At 40.6% G+C, this 17084-nt stretch overlaps 1 protein-coding gene across 1 annotated transcript in view; it reads right to left on the bottom strand.

Moving 5' to 3' along the window:
* The window catches only part of RBM7 (RNA binding motif protein 7), a 56608-nt gene extending 50761 nt beyond the window's left edge, over positions 1 to 5847 (bottom strand). The window contains exons 1-2 of the mRNA XM_012659146.1: positions 5842 to 5847; positions 838 to 987 (exon numbers count right to left, since the gene is read on the bottom strand). Of these exons, the coding sequence (XP_012514600.1) occupies positions 838 to 987; positions 5842 to 5847 (156 nt within the window). The remainder of the gene's footprint in view (positions 1 to 837; positions 988 to 5841) is intronic.
* Positions 5848 to 17084: the final 11237 nt, after the last annotated feature.

Raw genomic sequence — 17084 nt, 5'->3', positions numbered from 1 at the left:
CACTCAAGATTTCCGGGCGGCGCGACTTCTCAGGCCCCACTTCTCGGGACCTCGTGAACCTCGCCCGGGAGCGCTCAATAAAGCCACGTTGTTTGCCCCCCTCCCCGCACTCTGTCTTTCTCTCTCCTCGCCGCTAGAAAAACTTTATACTCTGCTCGTCTTTCTTTCTCTGGCACCGACCATCCAAAAACCTTACACTCAAGTGCCAAGAACAGAGGGTGTGAAGGAAGGTGTAGGGTAACAAGGCTGGAAGCATAGCTTAGGGTTGTCCTGAGTGCCGTGCCAGTACTTTGTATTTCATGGAGGTGACAGGATGTGCTACAAAGAATATGACAAGAGTGAATAAGACTTCCAATCCCAACTCTGACATTTGGTAGCTCACAACTTGTGAACTTGGGCACAAGTTTTTTGATTCATAACATGAAAATAATTAATAGTAGTTACTGCCTAAAATTGTTGCGAAGATCAAATACATGTGAAAGAACTTAGCATATTTTCAGCCACAAAGTAAGCTCTCAGTAAAGGGTAGCTATTATTATTGTAAGTACTTTAACACTGTAGACGTTAGGGCGGAAAGGCTGGTGGTAGGTGCTCACGGCGTGGGTAGAGAAAGATTTCTCATGCAGAGATTAAGATACAAAAGTAAAATTTATTTTACCCTTTAGAAGGACAGAGAGAATAAGGGAGGGGAGGGGAAGAGAGCAGAGAGACGGTGTGGCATCCCAAAGAAAGAGAAGGGCGATGCCAGCAGCTAGGCCAAGTGGCTGGCTGCTTTTATGGGGAGGAAGAGAAAAATAGTTAATTGTTGTGAGTTGCCATATCAGCTGCTTCTCTTACTCTTAACTGCAAGCAGATAATGGAATCTGCTGTGTGAAACTGCTGCATGGGTCCCCTTTGCTTTAGGGATAAAGTGACCTTGCCCTCAAGGTATGTCTGGAGATCGTCCCCCATGCTGTTTTCCAGGAACTTCTCAGGAACTACTCCAGGCTGTAGAAACAGATGCTAAAAGGCAGCTTTAGTCAATAGGTCTAGCACTGTAAAAAAATTTACATTTCTTTTTGTCTGCTGGGCTCCTTTGAGATGTTCAGAGCTCCACAGGGCACCTGTTAGCTGGATGGAGAGGGAGCAGAGCTGACTTATTTAGCTCCTACCGTCCTTTCAGTGGACATATCGTTGTAGCAAATATTAAGAATTAATTGGAAATACAAGAAAGGCAAAGAAAAAAAAAGGAGAAGAAAAGCTTTGGAAGTTATTGCAATGATCAAGGGAACGTTGTTAAAGGGAAAGTTGGATAGGAGATAGAGTTAACAATTTGGTGGCTTATAGCGTGTAAAGTACAAAGAAGAGTATAAAATGAATCCAAGTTTCTAGCTTGTCTGATTGAGAAAACTGTAGACTGTAATGCTATTATTTGAACAAAGAACTTTGGAGAAGAAACAATTTAGGGTTATTGGTGAGGAAAGGGGTTGTTCAGATCAGTTCTGGACGTGATGAGCATGTTAGTTTCCTAGGGCTGCTGTAACAAATACCACAAACTACGTGGATTAAAACCACAGAAATGTATTGTCTTGTAGTTCTTGAGTGTAGAAGTCTAGAATCAAAATGTCAGCAGGGCCCTGCTTCCTCTGAAACCTGCAGGGGAGAATTTTTCCTCACCTCTTCTATCTTCTGGTGTTTGCTGGCAATCCTGAGTAGTCCTTGGCTCATAGTTTCATCACTCCAATCTTTGCCTCCATCATCACGTAGCCATCTTCTCCATATGCGTGTCTCTTCTCTTATAAAGACACCCGTCAGTTTAGATTAAGGGCCACCCTACTCCGGTATGACCTCATCTTAAAGTACATCTGTGTCAATCCTATTTCCAAGTAAGGTGACATTCATAGGCACTGGGGGTTAGGACTTCGACATCTTTTTTTTTTTTTTTTTTGAGACAAGGTCTCACCCTGTCACCCAGGCTGGAGTACAATGGCATCATCATAGCTTGCTGCAACCTCCAACTCCTGGGCTCAAGTGAGCCTCCTGCCTCAGCCACCTAAGTAGCTGGGACTACAGGTACATACCACCACACATGGCTGATTTTTTTATTTCTTGTAGAGATGAGTCTTGCTATGTTGCTCAGGCTTCAATATATATTTTTGAGGAACTCAATTCAACCCATAACATTATGTTTCAGATACCTATGGCCCATCAAGGTAGAGATGTCCACAGTGGGCAGTTGAGATGTGTAGGTGTGGAGCTCAGGAGAGTGGTCAGAGCTCTGGGTGCAAGGTTAAGAATCATCACCTTAAGGTGATAGCTGAAACATGGGAGTGACTATATGAAATTGGACAGAGAAAGAATATAGAGTGAAAAGAAGGAAACGGATACAACCTTGTGTGATTCCTCTCATAAGTGCATCAGCCTCTGTCCTACAACAGGCCAAGAATTACTGCTGAGGATAGATTTGGTAGTGGGTAGTTGCTGAGCACAGACTGAGCCAGCATCGGCACAGGATGAAGGCTGACAGCAGGATGAGCTCCAAGTGGTCCATCTGAAGCATGGGGGTGGATGGGGGATCAAAATTGGTGGGTAAAAACAAAGTCACATGGAATCAAAAACCACGTAAACATCAAAACGCCCATTTCTACTTCCTGGAAAGAATAGGACCAGATAGTTATCTGGAGCAGAGGTTCTCAAAGTGTGGCCCCTGGACCAGCAGTGGCACCATCACCTGGGAGCATGTCAGAAATCCCATAGGAAACTCTGCGCCAGGGTCCTAAGCCATCTGTGTTATAACAAGCCCACCACGTGATTCTGATGTGCAGGCGAGTGTGAGAACCGCTGCTGTAGAGAGTGTTCAGTACCAGCCCGCAAACCGAGAGATCCAAAGTAGGAGCAACACTGCTGGGTGGGCCGTTTCACAACAAGATGCTCTGCTGCCCTGTGCTCAAGTCCAGGGCTTTGAAGATTATTTCCTCACTAAGTCCAGAAGAGAGGAGCAGGGTATTAAGTTAACACAATGATCAATAACAGCTGAAGATTAGTGTAATAGCATCTGACTGTACCTTTGTAGTTAAGCTTATTTTAATATAATGCTAATCATAGTTAATATAGATTAGTCTTTATTATGTTTATTACTATAAACGAGGTCAGTATTTTATTGGGGACTTAGTATAATATGACAGGACATGAGGCCATTCCTCATGTAACATAAGTTAATATTTTTGAAACTCTTAGGACTGTGCCTAATGTAGAGCAAATAATATAAGTTTGTTATAATATTATAATAAATAGTTGAATTCTTTGCTAGTGACACTATAAGACAAAAACAAAGATCTATTTAGGTCAAATAAAAACCCAAAATTGTGTTTTAAGTTATCAAGAAGACTATTCAAATTACGGATTTAAAGCCACTGCCATTGACTGTGAACCTAGCTCTCTGTGTATATCGTGTTTTAGATCTTGGGCAATGAGAGTATGAAGTCACAACAATTAAATTTACACTTGAAAGCATTACTCATCTATATCTCATTTTTTAAAGGTTCCATTTTTGTGTATGTTTTATAATGAAAACAGTATATTATTAGCATATTTGTTCTTGTGTGTAATTTATACATAAATAAACATCTACAGTATTGGGGTATGTACTTAAATGCGTTGTGGGTTTGTATGTGTGTTCGTGTGTTGTTTGGTTTTGTTTATACTGACAGCATGTACAATCAAAAAACATTTAAGACAACTCCTCTAGAGCAGGGGTTGGCAAACTGTGGCCCACCAGCTAAAGCTAGCTCACTGCTTGTTTTTCTAAATAAAATTAATTTCAACACACCTACGCTCATTCTTTTATGTATTGCTGATAGCCACTTTTGTGCAGATTGAAAGAATTGAGCATTTGCAAGAGAAATTGTTGTGTCCTACAAAGCTGAAAATATTTACTATGTTTTCCCTTGACAGAAAGAATTTGCTAACCCCTGATCTAGACCATTTGTTGCCCATGGGAGCTTAGCTGAATTGCAGACATCATATCCAGAATGAGCCAGATAACCTCAGAAAATCAAGCTTTGCATGGATAAACCTGCACGTTTATGGCGGACATCACATGTGCCTCAGGTTACATCTGTGACACTCTGGCAGAGAACACAAACATTGCTTGTCCCCAACTACCAGCTTCTCCGTGGGGAGGAGAGCTGTTCCAGCAACTAGTAACTTGCAGAGTTGGGCACAGCCCTGGGATTTTCCCTGAGGTCTGGGAGTTGCTCCCAAAGGACCCTCTCACATTGGCCTGCAGGCTGTCAGCCATAGTAGGGTGATTTTCCACTGGATCACATGGAAGGAAGAGTTCAAGCAGATATGGTTTGTTGGCAGAAGGAAGGTTTTTTCCTATCATCGTTGTTCATGATACGTTTTACCTGAGGCATCAGACCAAAAAAAAAAAAAAAATGGCTACTCCATTTGGTCATTTAATAATAGGAGAGTTCAGATCACAGATAAAGTGTGTACCATCATTCACATATCATCAAACATAAGCTGGAAAGATAAGAAGTAAGATTTTTGGCCATATCTGTGTGTGCTTCCTGGAATCTACTGTTTTAGACTCCTTTTTATTTTATTGATAGCCTTGACCTAAGAAATCAATCAAACATAAAGCAAATATGAGTTAGTTGATAAAAAGTATTGAAAATTCAGTCATCGACAGATTGCTTGGCTTTGTGACCTTTAGGTGACTGGGAAAATGAATCCGCTGAAGGATTTAATTCATTGACGCCATATCCACAGTCTATAACTCCTCAGAAGTAGGTCTTTCAGCACTTAGATAAATAAAACCAACCACAGGAAATTCACTTGAGAAAGTAACCGTTATTGGAATTGTTCTTAATCATATCCCTCTGATGTTAGCAACACGATGGTTTGATTTTTATTGTCCAAACCCATCATTTATTAGATAGTGGATCTACAACAAAAGAAATATTTTTTAACGTATGTATTCTTGTTCTTTTAAAAAATTTATCTGTATAAATTGAAATGTCGAGAGCCAAGACTTCACTTAGTCTCAATATGCCACAAATAAGATCACCCATGACTTCACAGCCACATGAAACAGCTAGAAAGCATGAAAAATGAAGGCTCTGGGACTTCCTGGGTACCGGCAGTGGCAAGGATAGTGTTTGTGAGTCTTATGAAACAACAGCCCTTTCTGCACTAGTACGAGGGATTAGCTGTCTAAACTCGGGAGAATACACCAGAGCTAGTGTAAGACAAAGCTCAGGTATCACACAGGAGCAGTACCTAGAAGGAGACCCATTTCTTAGGCTCTAAGTGTCAGCTCGGGGAACAGGCTTTGCTCGTTAGAGAAGCTGTTTGCTGTTTGTTCCTAATGACGGTTAATGTATGAACAAACCGTCCTCCCAGAGCTATAACCGATACCATCAATGACGCTGGTACACAAACAAAGACGCTAATGAAGCGGAGCTGTGTGGCTCATGCTTTGAGAGAGCCGGCTGTGGAGGCAGGAGGGGAAGAGTTTGGCTAAATGAAGTCATTTCTCAGAGCAGTAGATAAAAGGGTAATGCTAGAACAAAGCAACTGCTGAAAACAATTACACATTTAAATCCCCTCTCACCTCCTGTGGCAGGGAAATTTTATTTTATCACTTTCTCCTCTGACATGTTAAAAGACACAAGCTTTGGAGTCCTTAGGGGCTCTGATCTTCGGAGAAAAAAATGAGAGGCCGATATCCAAGGGGGCATGTTGGCGCCAGGTGATGGGCAGGTAGGACATTCAGCAAACAGCCCTGTCACTCATCCCTCCTCTGTCCAGGGAGCTGATGGCATGTGTCAGCTGTGCCTGTCTCTGCCTGGTTACCCGCATGTTCCGTGTTGACGCCGCTGCTGCCTCAATGACTTGTTCTGCTCAAAGACCATTAATGTTCCGAAGGCTACAGAAATGGAGCTGTTCTCTGGGAAGTGGGGGGCACAAAAAAGCCTGATGTTTTGCCACCCTTGAGAAAATGGCCGTCCCTAATTACACAAAATGATAGAGAGAGCAGTTGACTAAAATCACTGCAAATGACAGTGATTTCTCTGAATAGCCTAAAAGAATAGGTCACCCTTGCTAATACACTAACAGCATACTTTTCTGTATATGCAATTTTCGTCACATTCCCCGAATGCTTGGGTGCTGACTGACATCTGCTCTGCGCAAGGAAAACAGCTTTTTTTGGTTTTCTTCCTGTAGAAATCTCTAGCAATGCATTTATATAGGGACTCCGGGATTTGTTCTGTAGAGTAAGACGTGCTTCTGTGGGAGGAAGAAGGAAGATAGTTTTGAGCTAGAAAACGGGGGTTTTATGGGCATAACCCCGCCACCCCCCGCCCCCAGCCACGTAACAAAGCCTAAGGCATGCATCTTCCCTCTCTGTTTGCCCTCCATGTACCTGAAGGCCTGGAACTATCAATAAATGTAGGCTCCACTCTACCCCAGGCATTTTCAGATCCCCTCACTTTAATTTACTGGAAGAGCAAGTAAGGATTGCAGGTCATTGATTGATTTTATCGTCTTAACTATAGGTGGCCTGCCCAGCCTGGTTTCTGGATGTGCTACTGTAACCACTCCATGAACCCCTAGATATTTTTTATAATCCCCTCCCTTAACTAATTACTTGACCCTTTAAGTTTTTTCCTGGAAATGATGGGCTGGAATTCCTGGCCTTAAGCCATCCTCCCGCCTTGGCCTCCCAAAGTGCTGGGATTATAGTGTGAGCTACCACACCCAGCCTGAAATGATCCAATTTATTTTCTGCAAGACAAAGGAGTTGAGATTCTGAAGGCCCCAGGGCAGACTTCCTGAGGCCAGGACTCAACCATCCCTTTCCACCTGCCCCAAGGCACGTGGCCCCTCCTTAAAATGCTTGAGATCTCCTTCAGTCTGGGAGACAGATTTGAGGCAGCTTCTCACTTTCTCCTGGCAAGGCGTCTGTTGTATTAAAAATTCCTTTCTTCCTTGGCAATCCTCGTGATCTCAATAATTGGATCTTTGTACAATGAGCAACTGGACCTAGACCAAAATTCCCTTGCAGTTTTGACAACACCACTAGATCAGAACCTGGCAAGTACTGGACAAAATCCAGTCCTGTTTGTCAGAGAAAGTGTCGTGGAGGTGAGGGGTTTGGGAAGCTCAGCTCTTGCTCTCTTTAGGTGAGTGGCTCCCTCTCCGGGGCAGCGGCAGTGGTCAGGCGGTGGGCTGGCTGCCTCAGGTGAGCCTCTTTTGTCCCTGGGTCACAGGGCCGCGGTGAGGGAGCAACCTCCTCTTCCCTAGAGAAGATGCCACAGAAATGGCTCTAGGACAGCAGCTGCTGCTCTTCAGGGGCTGCCTTCTTGTTTTTTTTTTTAAGAGACAGGGTCTTGCTCTGTCGCCGGTCTACAGTGCAGTGGTGTGAACGTAACTCACTGTAACCGCGACCTCCTGGGCTCAAGCTTCTTCCCACCTTAGTCTCCCAAGTAGCTGGGACTATACAGGTGAGTGCAACTGGCTGATTTTTCTATTTTTTATAAAGATGGGGGCATGGACTCTGCGTGTTGACCAGGCTCATCTGGAGCTCCTGGCCTCAAGTAATCCTCCCACCTTGGCCTCCCTAAGTGCTGGGATTACAGGCCAACTACTGGATCTTTAAGGTGGTGTTTATTACAGGCCAATTTTTTTCAGTAAACATGCATTGGGCATCTGTTATGGGGTAGGAATGGTGAGGGATTAAAATAATAAGTATGTTCTATAGATAAGCGATTCTCAGGTGGTATGGAGGGAGGGCATATCCCACACACTCCAAACAGCCTCCTTCCTCTGTTGAGCAAGTGACACCTGTCATGACCTCCAGGGGAGAGATCCACTGAGGGAAGATAGGAAAGAGCATAATGATGCCTACCACTAGGAGCAGCAGTACCCAGATGTCAACTCACTGCTTGGTTTGCAGGTGTTAAGGTTGCCAAGAAAGACATGACTTGTGTAAGTACTGGATGGAACAGGGCTTTACTCACACAGAGAAGAGACAAAACAAGGCCAGCTTTAATAGTAAGCAAGGGTCCCATGGCCAGCAGGTCCCATCCTGCAGACGATGCAGGGAGACGGTCTGCATGCACCCCTCTTGAGCTACAGACAAAGGACCCCACTTCCCTCCCCAGCAGTGGGGTTGGCCAGGTGCCATATGCCACACATGTTAACTTAAGCAGAACAAAGAAGTACACATCAAGCCAGGAACAGGGAAAGATTCTCCCAGCACAGGCCAGGAGGGGACCTTATCTCCATGAAAGGAAACATTCCAACCCTAACGTGCATTTTTATGTAGCCTACAGTGGTTAAGCGAGCTGCCCATGACTGTCTTTCCCAATAGCAAGAGAGTGGCGGGTTGGCGGAGCAGGGTGTGTATGAAGAAATACCTCTTGTTTCTTAATATAAACAACAGAAAGTGAAGTTCAATGTAAGCTTCTTGGCTGGTGAGGATGAGAATAAAACACAGTGACACTCACGAGGAGTGGCGTCTCTGAAGGTGAAAGGGAGACTGTAAGGTGGAGGAACCCAACGCATAAACAGACCTATGCAAGGCAGCCTAAGTGTGAGAACTTGCTTCAGGAAGAATGTTCAAGTAAGCATCAGGAATTGCCTTTTGAAGTGTTTTTTAATAGTAAATTTTCTAAGTGTAATTCTCACAAGGAAAAAAGAAGAAAAAAAATTCTGTGCACTATAATATAAATATAAGTAATTCTGATGAGCTTATAAGAATAATCATGAATCCTCTTGTCAGCTGAAAAATGATGAGGTTCATAAATTTGGAAAGGAGAGCTTTATTTCTCATAAAGGGTTGCAGCCTACAGGTTGGCCGTTCAGGCTGGGAAGCATAGCCTTGGGCAGAAATCAAGAGTAAGAGCTTCCATTCGAGAGAGGGGTGAGGGGGGCAGGAATTTATGCTGAGCTAAGAGGCTGAATATACATAGTTAATAAGCTATAGGAGGAGTCATGAATATTTATGAAAAGAGAAACATGTGCATGTGCCATTGAGCTTTATGCTGATTCATGGGTCCCGTGTTCAAAAAATGGTGGTGTTAGCATGATCCCAGGGTGGAGTTTTCAGCCCTCTGATATCAAGAGGTGAAGCAGAGGACATGACAATCCTCTGTGCACAGCCTTTGTAGACTGATCAGAACAACCCCACGGTGGGTGGTATCTTATCAAGAAGGAGTGCCGGTTAGTCTTGTCCAAACCGAGACCACAAAAAGGGAGGAGTAGCTTTAGGTAGTCGGTTGAAATCGTCATGGGGCAAGTCTTTCTAAAGAGGTGGTTATGTTTTAACCCTTAGGAAGAAAGTGTAATGGTGACTAGTGAGCTAAGGGGATGTCTGATCTCCCATCCCACCATGTCTGGGAACTCAATTTTAAGGTTTCTATGGAGTCCCCTTGGCCAAGTGGGAGTCCATTCATTCTGTTAGGGGGCTTAGGATTTTATTTTTATTTCTCATTCTCTAGTTTTAAAACATATCTGCAATCTTTGTTAGCGTGAAATTTATTACTATTATGAAATTTCTGAGGAAGTACCTGAAAGAAAATTTAAAAAATGAGAGAGAAAAAGTTGTCAATTGTATTTGTGTCCACAATTCTAGTCCCTGAAATTTTCAGTACCTCCTTAATTCTAGCATTTTCTCCTTTGATTTTGTGAGCTAGCTCAGTATGCTTCCAACAAATTCCATTTTGGGCTTAAAATAGTTTGCATCAGGTTTCTTTCTTTTAAGCAAAAGATACCTTAGTTACAGCATATCTTTACAGATAAGCCTTTTAATCATGGATTGGGAGTTAGTACATCCACATTCTAGTTCTTTTCTGCTACTTCCCGGTTGGGGATCTTCACCAATCACCCAACCTCTCTGACACAGCGTTTTGCCTGAGAGAGTCCATTTCTGACAGACCTAAAACTCTTAACACTGAGGAAGCCTAATCTACATATTCAGTCAAGAAATTCTGACCTTCTGGGATGGGCCATTTGGAGGCCTATTTGCATAAAGACTTAATGTATTTAAACTCTGGGAGAAGTGATCAAGAGGACCTCCAGACAAGTGGTTGGGCCTTAGGGCACCTAAATTAAGACTCAGCTGAAAGAAGATCATTGTGTTCCTCTAGGATAGCAAAGAACTCACCCAGAGGTTAGCAGGCCCCAGGACACTGGTTGATTGGCAGGGGAGGAAGATGCTCTTGAATGTGATGCTGCGCTGGTTCTCCCAGCTGTCCTCTGATCAGATCAAAGGGAGTTGGTCACAAGTTTTTTGATGTAGGAGGCTATGAAAAAAATGGGGAAACAAAACTACCCTTTAGAGAATCCTCGTAAGTAGTAGCAACACTGCTGAGGAGAGAGTCCTTCCCCATCTCAGGAGGCATGATATTGACAAGACGAAGCTCCATGGCGATACTAAGGTCCATCCAGGAGGCAGAGGTGATAACATTGTAAGGAAACCAAACAGGCCCAGTAAATTGCATCCTTCTCTCCCAACTACTTTCTGAACCAATTGAAAAAGAGGACACAAGAATCAGGCAGATGAAGAGCAAGTGATCACCTTTATTCCTGTTCAAGTTTATATTGAGGAAGGTAGGTTATTGGGAGGCAGGTGGGATTCCTAAGACAGAATTTCAGCACAAGACAGACTTACCTACACAGTCACAGGTAGCTCCAGACCAAAACCTATTGTTATAATTTAATTTCCCTTGATTATTCTTCTTAGAATCCTATAGTCTGGAGAAAGCAAGGACTATATCTTTTCATTTTTTTATTATGGAAATCACAGAACATTATATGTGTGTAATGAACCCCATGTAACCATCATCCAGCTTTGGCAATTACCCACTTTTTGCCATTGTTTTTTAATCTATACGGCCGAACACCTCCTGCCCCCAATTAAATAATATACTTTTTATTACAGTTCTTTTTTAAATAAAATTTACATACATTGAAATGCAAAATTCTTAACTACGATTTTGACAAAAGGTTACACCTATGAAACCCACACCCACATCGCAATCTCAGCCTCCCCAGGTTTCTTTTGTGTCCCTTCCCCGTCAATCCCTGACCCCCCCCAAAATCTGGCAACCACTATGATGATTTTTTTTCCTCTTTATTTTGCCTTTTCTAGAATATCATATAAATGAAATTATACAATATGTACTCTTTTGTGACTGGTTTCTCTCACTCAACAAAATGTCTCTGAGATTCATCCATGTTGCTGTGGGTATCAGCAGTTCATTCCCTTGTATTGTTAAGTAGGATTTGATTGCATGAATATAGCTCAATTTGTTTATCCATTCACTGTCACCAGCATTTGTGTTTTCCACTTATTGACTATTGTGAATTAAGTTTCTATAAACAAATCGTTGTGAACATATATATATTTCATTTCTCTTGAATAAAAAGGAGTAGAATTACTGGGTTAAGGGGTAGGCGTATATTTAACTTTGTAGATATATTGTTAACAAATGATCATGACACCCACAAAGGAAGGAAAGGAGAAGACTACTTTCAGGGGAGAAACAATTTGAGAATCAGGGAACACAACTTCTGGGGAAAACCAAAAGTGCAGCCCTTCAGACAGGGGGCAGGAGCTGGTGTATATGTCTTACAGACAGCCTAACATACATGTTGGGGGAAATTCTGTCCACGAGGGAAGTCAGGTGTGAGCGCAGTGGGTAAACATATATGTAACATGCGTGTAACCCTTTCGGGTGGGGTTCTAGCATTAAAATGATGTGGAATTGGACTCTGTCCCTGACGTGAACTACAGGGCGCAAAGACGATTCGTGCACAGTATCCACAAGCCGACTGAAACTGGCTTAAGATCTGTGGCCATTTATCAATAAAGAATGTTTGTAAGACCGGTCCTCTCCAGTCAGAGTCGTGGCAGTACTGCAAGGTGGGGGAAGGGGGTTGTCGGTTGGCGTCTGGTGGTCTATCAAGGTTAGTCGGGAAATTTCCACCTGCAGTTGTTTCGGCAGTGCTTTCAGGAGCTGGTTTCTGCTTAGTTACAGGAAAGAAACCTCTTGGCAATTAATAACACCGGAAGACACAACTATTCCTCCATCCCGCTAGCCCTGAGATTCTGGGTGTTTGTATGTGTGTGCGTGTGTTTCATTTTAGCCACAGGGAGTCCATTTTGTCTGTTTCTGGGGTATATTTTAACAATATGTATATAAAGTAGTTAAAACTTTTCCAGTGTGGTTATACCATTGCATTCTCACCAGCAATATATGAGAGTACCAGTTACTCCACTTCATTTCCATATGTTGTATTGTCAACCTTTTAAAATTTTGTCATTGTAGTGGGCATGTAGTTATATCCAATTGTGGTTTTAGTTTGCAGCTCCCTAATGACTTATGATGTTGAACATTTTTATGTGTTTATTGGTCCATTTATTTTGCTTTGTGAAGTGCCTGCTTTAGCCTTGCCCGTTTAAAAAATTGGGTTGTTAGACACATTTATTCCATTGTAGTAGGTATTCTAGACACAAGTCTTTTGCAAATATTTTCTCCTAGTCTGTAGCTTGCCTTTTGATTTTCTTTTTTTTTTTGAGAACAGAGTCTCACTGTGTTGCTGGGGCTAGAGTGCCGTGGCGTCAGCTTAGCTCACAGCAACCTCAAACTCCTGGGCTCAAGCGATCCTCCTGCCTCAGCCTCCCGAGTAGCTGGGACTACAGGCATGCGCCACCATGCCCGGCTAATTTTTTCTATATATTTTAGTTGTCCAATTAATTTCTTTCTATTTTTAGTAGAGACGGGGTCTCGCTCTTGCTCAGGCTGGTTTTGAACTCCTGAGCTCAAACAATCCAGGCGTGAGCCACCGCGCCTGGCCTGATTTTCTTAACAATGTCTTGATGAACATAATTTTTTCTGTTTGAAGTCTTAGTTACCACTTCCTCTCTCTCTATATATATAGATATATACATATATCTATATATATACACACACACACATATATACATATATACGATTATTTGCTTTCTTGTCCTGTTTACCTGCCTACCTCCAGGCCATGAAAATTGTATAGGACAATCTTGTTATACTGTCAACACTCAACACAGAACACTTCTGTGACCAAATGTGTAGGGGTTTCTTCCCCAACAAGCAATTCCCCAATACCAGCTGGGGGTCCTACAATTTAACTGAATTCTATCACTATCTACCTGGAGTTAGTGTCAGATCCCACAGGTTAAGGGCTCAAAAGACTGCCCCCCACTTCTGTCCTCCTGAACTTCTGATCAACTGACTATAATTTGGGAATTCCCATAGCCCCTTCTTTGGGTTGATCTTTGTTAGAGTAGTTCACAGAACTCAGGAAAACACTTTACTTATTATTGCCAATTTATTACAAATAATATTTTAAAGGATAAAAATGAAGAAGCAGATGAAGAGATACATGGGGCAAAGTCCTGAGCGCAGAAGCTTCTGTCCTTGAAGAGTTGGGGTGCATCACCCTCCCTGTACTTGGGTGTGTTCAACAACCAGGAGGCTCTCCAAACCTGTCTTTTTGGGTTTTTACAGTGACTTCGCTGTAGGTATTGATCTGCCACACTAGAAAAAAAATTTTTTTCGTTGGAGCCATGGTGTTTTATTACAAAAATAGAATAAAAACTTCAAAAACAAAACAATCCTTTCTAATTTAATGAAAAATTTGTTATTTTTTTATTGTTTTCTGTGCATGAGTTATATGCAACTTGAAAAATAGTTCTCCTGGCTCCCAAGCTGAAGATGCATGTGAGTTACATATGCTTCACCACAAGGCTCTGGGCTCAAAACCAGTGTGAGTTAAATACAACTCACAGGGCAGTTAATGTGTTAAATCATTGGCCATTGATGATCAACTCAATCTTTAGTTCTCCTCCCCTCCTGGAGATGGGGGAATGTTGAAAGTTCCAACCCTCTAATCATGTGATTGGTTCCCCTGGCAACCAGGCCCTATCCAGGTACCCCCAGTCATGGTTATCTCATTAGCCTACAAAAAGACACATCACTTTGGAGATTCCAGTGGTTTTAGGAGTGGTGTGCCAGGAAACCAGGGCAGAGACCAAATGTATATTTCTTATTATATCACAAGATATTATCCTGTGTTTTCTACTAAAACTGTCATCACTTTAGCTCTTATATTTAGGTCTATAATTAACCTTGAATTAATTTTTGCCTATGGTATGAGGGGTAAAAGTTTATCTTTTTTTAATATGAATATTCAATTGTTCCAGTACCATTTTCTAAACAAATTTTCCTTTTTCCATTGAACAAACTTTTCTTTTACATTGAATTTATTTGGCATTTTTGTTTAAAATCAATTTATTATGTAGGTATAGGTCTATTCAAGGACTCTGTTCCACTGGTCTTTTCCATTGATCGTTTCACCTATCCTTGGGTATGATTACTGGAGCTTTATAATAAGTCTTGAAGTCAGGGAGTATAAACCTTCTGGACTTGTTCTTTTCTAAAACTGTTTTTGCTATTGTAGATCCCTTACATTTCCATATACATTTTGGAATGAATTTGTCAATTTCTATTTTACTTCTATTGTATTATACTTTTGGCACAATGTTGAATAAAAACAGCCTAATGGGATTAGAACTTGATCATTATATTGGCTCCATAAATCAATTTGGGAAGAACTGACATCTTAACAATATTGAGCCTTCTGTTCCATGAAAATGGTATATCTCTCCATTTATTTAAGTGTTCCTTAATTTTTCTCAGTAATGTTTTATAATTCTCAACATAGATATTTTTCATATCTTTTGTTAAATTTATTCCTGAGTGTTCTCATTATTTTTGACATTATTGTAAATGCATTAAATTTTTTTCCAATTGTTTGCTATTAGTATTATAGAAATACTGTATAATTGACTTTCGCATGTTGACCTTCTATCCTGAGACCTTGCTAAACATATGTTTTACTTCTAGTAGTTTTTGTTTGTTTGTTTGTTTCAATTCCTTAGGACTTTCTACATAAAAAATACAATGTTGTCTACACATAGAGAATGCTTTATTTCTTTTCCAATCTGTATGTCTTTTTTTTCTTCTTCCTTCCTTCTTGCACTGGTTAGGACTTCTGGTACAATGTTTAATAGAAGTGGTGAGAGCAGACATTCTTGCCTCTTCCCAATCTTAGTGGGAGAATGTTCAGATTTCAGCTAATTTGATGTTAGCTGTAGATTTTTCATAGATGCCTTTCATCACATTGAGAAAGTTTCCTTCTATTCCCAGTTTTCTGAGAATTTTTATCATAAATGAATTAGCAATTTTGCTGGTTGCTTTTTCTTCATCTACTGAGATGGTCATACTGTGTTTTTCCTTTATTCTGTTAATGTGATGAATTATACTTACTGAGTTAAAATGCTAAACTAATCTTCTACTTCTAGAATAAACCCACTTTGTCATCATTTATATATATTTCTGGTTTGATTTACTAATATTTTGTTGAGGAGTTTCGCATTTATCTAAAAGAAATTTTAGTCTATAGTTTTCTTGTAATAAGGGCTACATTTTGATGAATAAGCAATACGATATTGAGGTTGGTGTGCTCTTTGGTGACTCTAAAATTATAGCAGTAGACAATCAATTGCCCACTCTGCCCTAGATACTTTACATATATGGTTTAAACATTGCTATAAAAATATAGTTGGTATAGTGCCTTAGATGATTTCAATGTCTCAATCCAATTGATCGCACAGCAGATTTAATAAAATGGGAAGAAAATAATGTCATTAATATGGAAAAAAAAAGAGGATTCAGACATTTAGCTTTTACATATTCTGGAAGAAAGTGAGAGAGAACTTTTTTTTTCCATTTCATTATCATTTTCCTCCATTTAAATCTGTAAATTTCAAAAGTGAGAAAATTCAACTTATTGGAATTGGAGGAGAAAGTTTTTCAGGTGATCTCAGTAATCCTTATGCAGAGGAGCATCTAAACCATTGGCAAATTCTGGCTGGCAGGTCCTGATTAATGACAAGTCTGTATGGGTTTTCTTTTTTGACAGTTTTTGGTTTAGTTTTCATTTGAGGACCTCCTTTGAGAGGTTACTGTCCTACATCTTTATCTTAACATGAAAAAAAAAAGATATTTATATCTGCCTAAGAGCTACCAAAAGGGTAAAAACAAACAAATTGATGGAAAAGAGACAAGATAAGTGGCTCACATTGTTTTCAGATGTGAAGAAAGTGGGAAGAATATGGCACTAATGTGTTAAAAACACACATGTTCTGACAAAACTGACAACAAAATCTTTTGAGGAGCTCTGCCTCCTAAGAAAAAGCATCCTTGTCCTTACTTAAGAAGGACAATTTTGAAGTCAAAGATATGGATGAAGACATGTACAAGGCTGTGCTTTGAGAATATAATTATAATAGCAAATTTTCTAATAATAGTAGCATTATTAAATGAATAATTGTAGAGCCATATAATAGAATATAATGCAACCATTAAAAGTCATATTCATGAAGTATATGCAATGTCATAGGAAATGCTCATGATAATGTAACAGAAAAACCCCAGATATACATACACATATCCAAATATGATGGCCCAAGTGAAAAATAATTAACTAAAAGTAATTAAAAAGAACAACCCTCAGACATTAGATATAAGCATGAAACAAATACTAGAAAGAAAATACTAAGCTAGTAATGGTGCTTATCTCTGTGTGATAAGAATATATATAATTTTGTTTTTCTTCTTATGGTTTTCTGTACTTTTGAATTCTTTCCTAAAACCTGTATTATTTTTCTAATAAGAAAAAAAATGGAAAAATAGATTTTTTTTTAGACTTGGTTTTGGAAGAAGTGTGACTTGTGAACTTAAATAAAATCTTAAGCTCCCCCCAGTTCACTGAATGGACCCCCTCTTGGCCAAGGGGATCCTAGAAATACCCTAAAGCTAAGTTACTGGCCATGAGAAGGGAGACCAGACCTGCCTCATCATGCTCCCTTCTCTTCTTGTAGATATCCTTTGTAACTCATTAACAGGCCTAAGGCTATGCAAGATAAACCTGCAGGTCCTCAATTTATATAACAAATCACTTGAATCTGGGTATATGTCAGCTGGTTT

The sequence above is a fragment of the Propithecus coquereli genome, unplaced genomic scaffold, assembly GCF_000956105.1.
Source record: "Propithecus coquereli isolate 6110/MARCELLA unplaced genomic scaffold, Pcoq_1.0 Scaffold6, whole genome shotgun sequence".
In the NCBI taxonomy this organism is placed as follows: Eukaryota; Metazoa; Chordata; class Mammalia; order Primates; family Indriidae; genus Propithecus; species Propithecus coquereli.
Note: the sequence above shows the minus strand (reverse complement) of the source record. Positions and strands in the feature narration are given on the sequence as shown.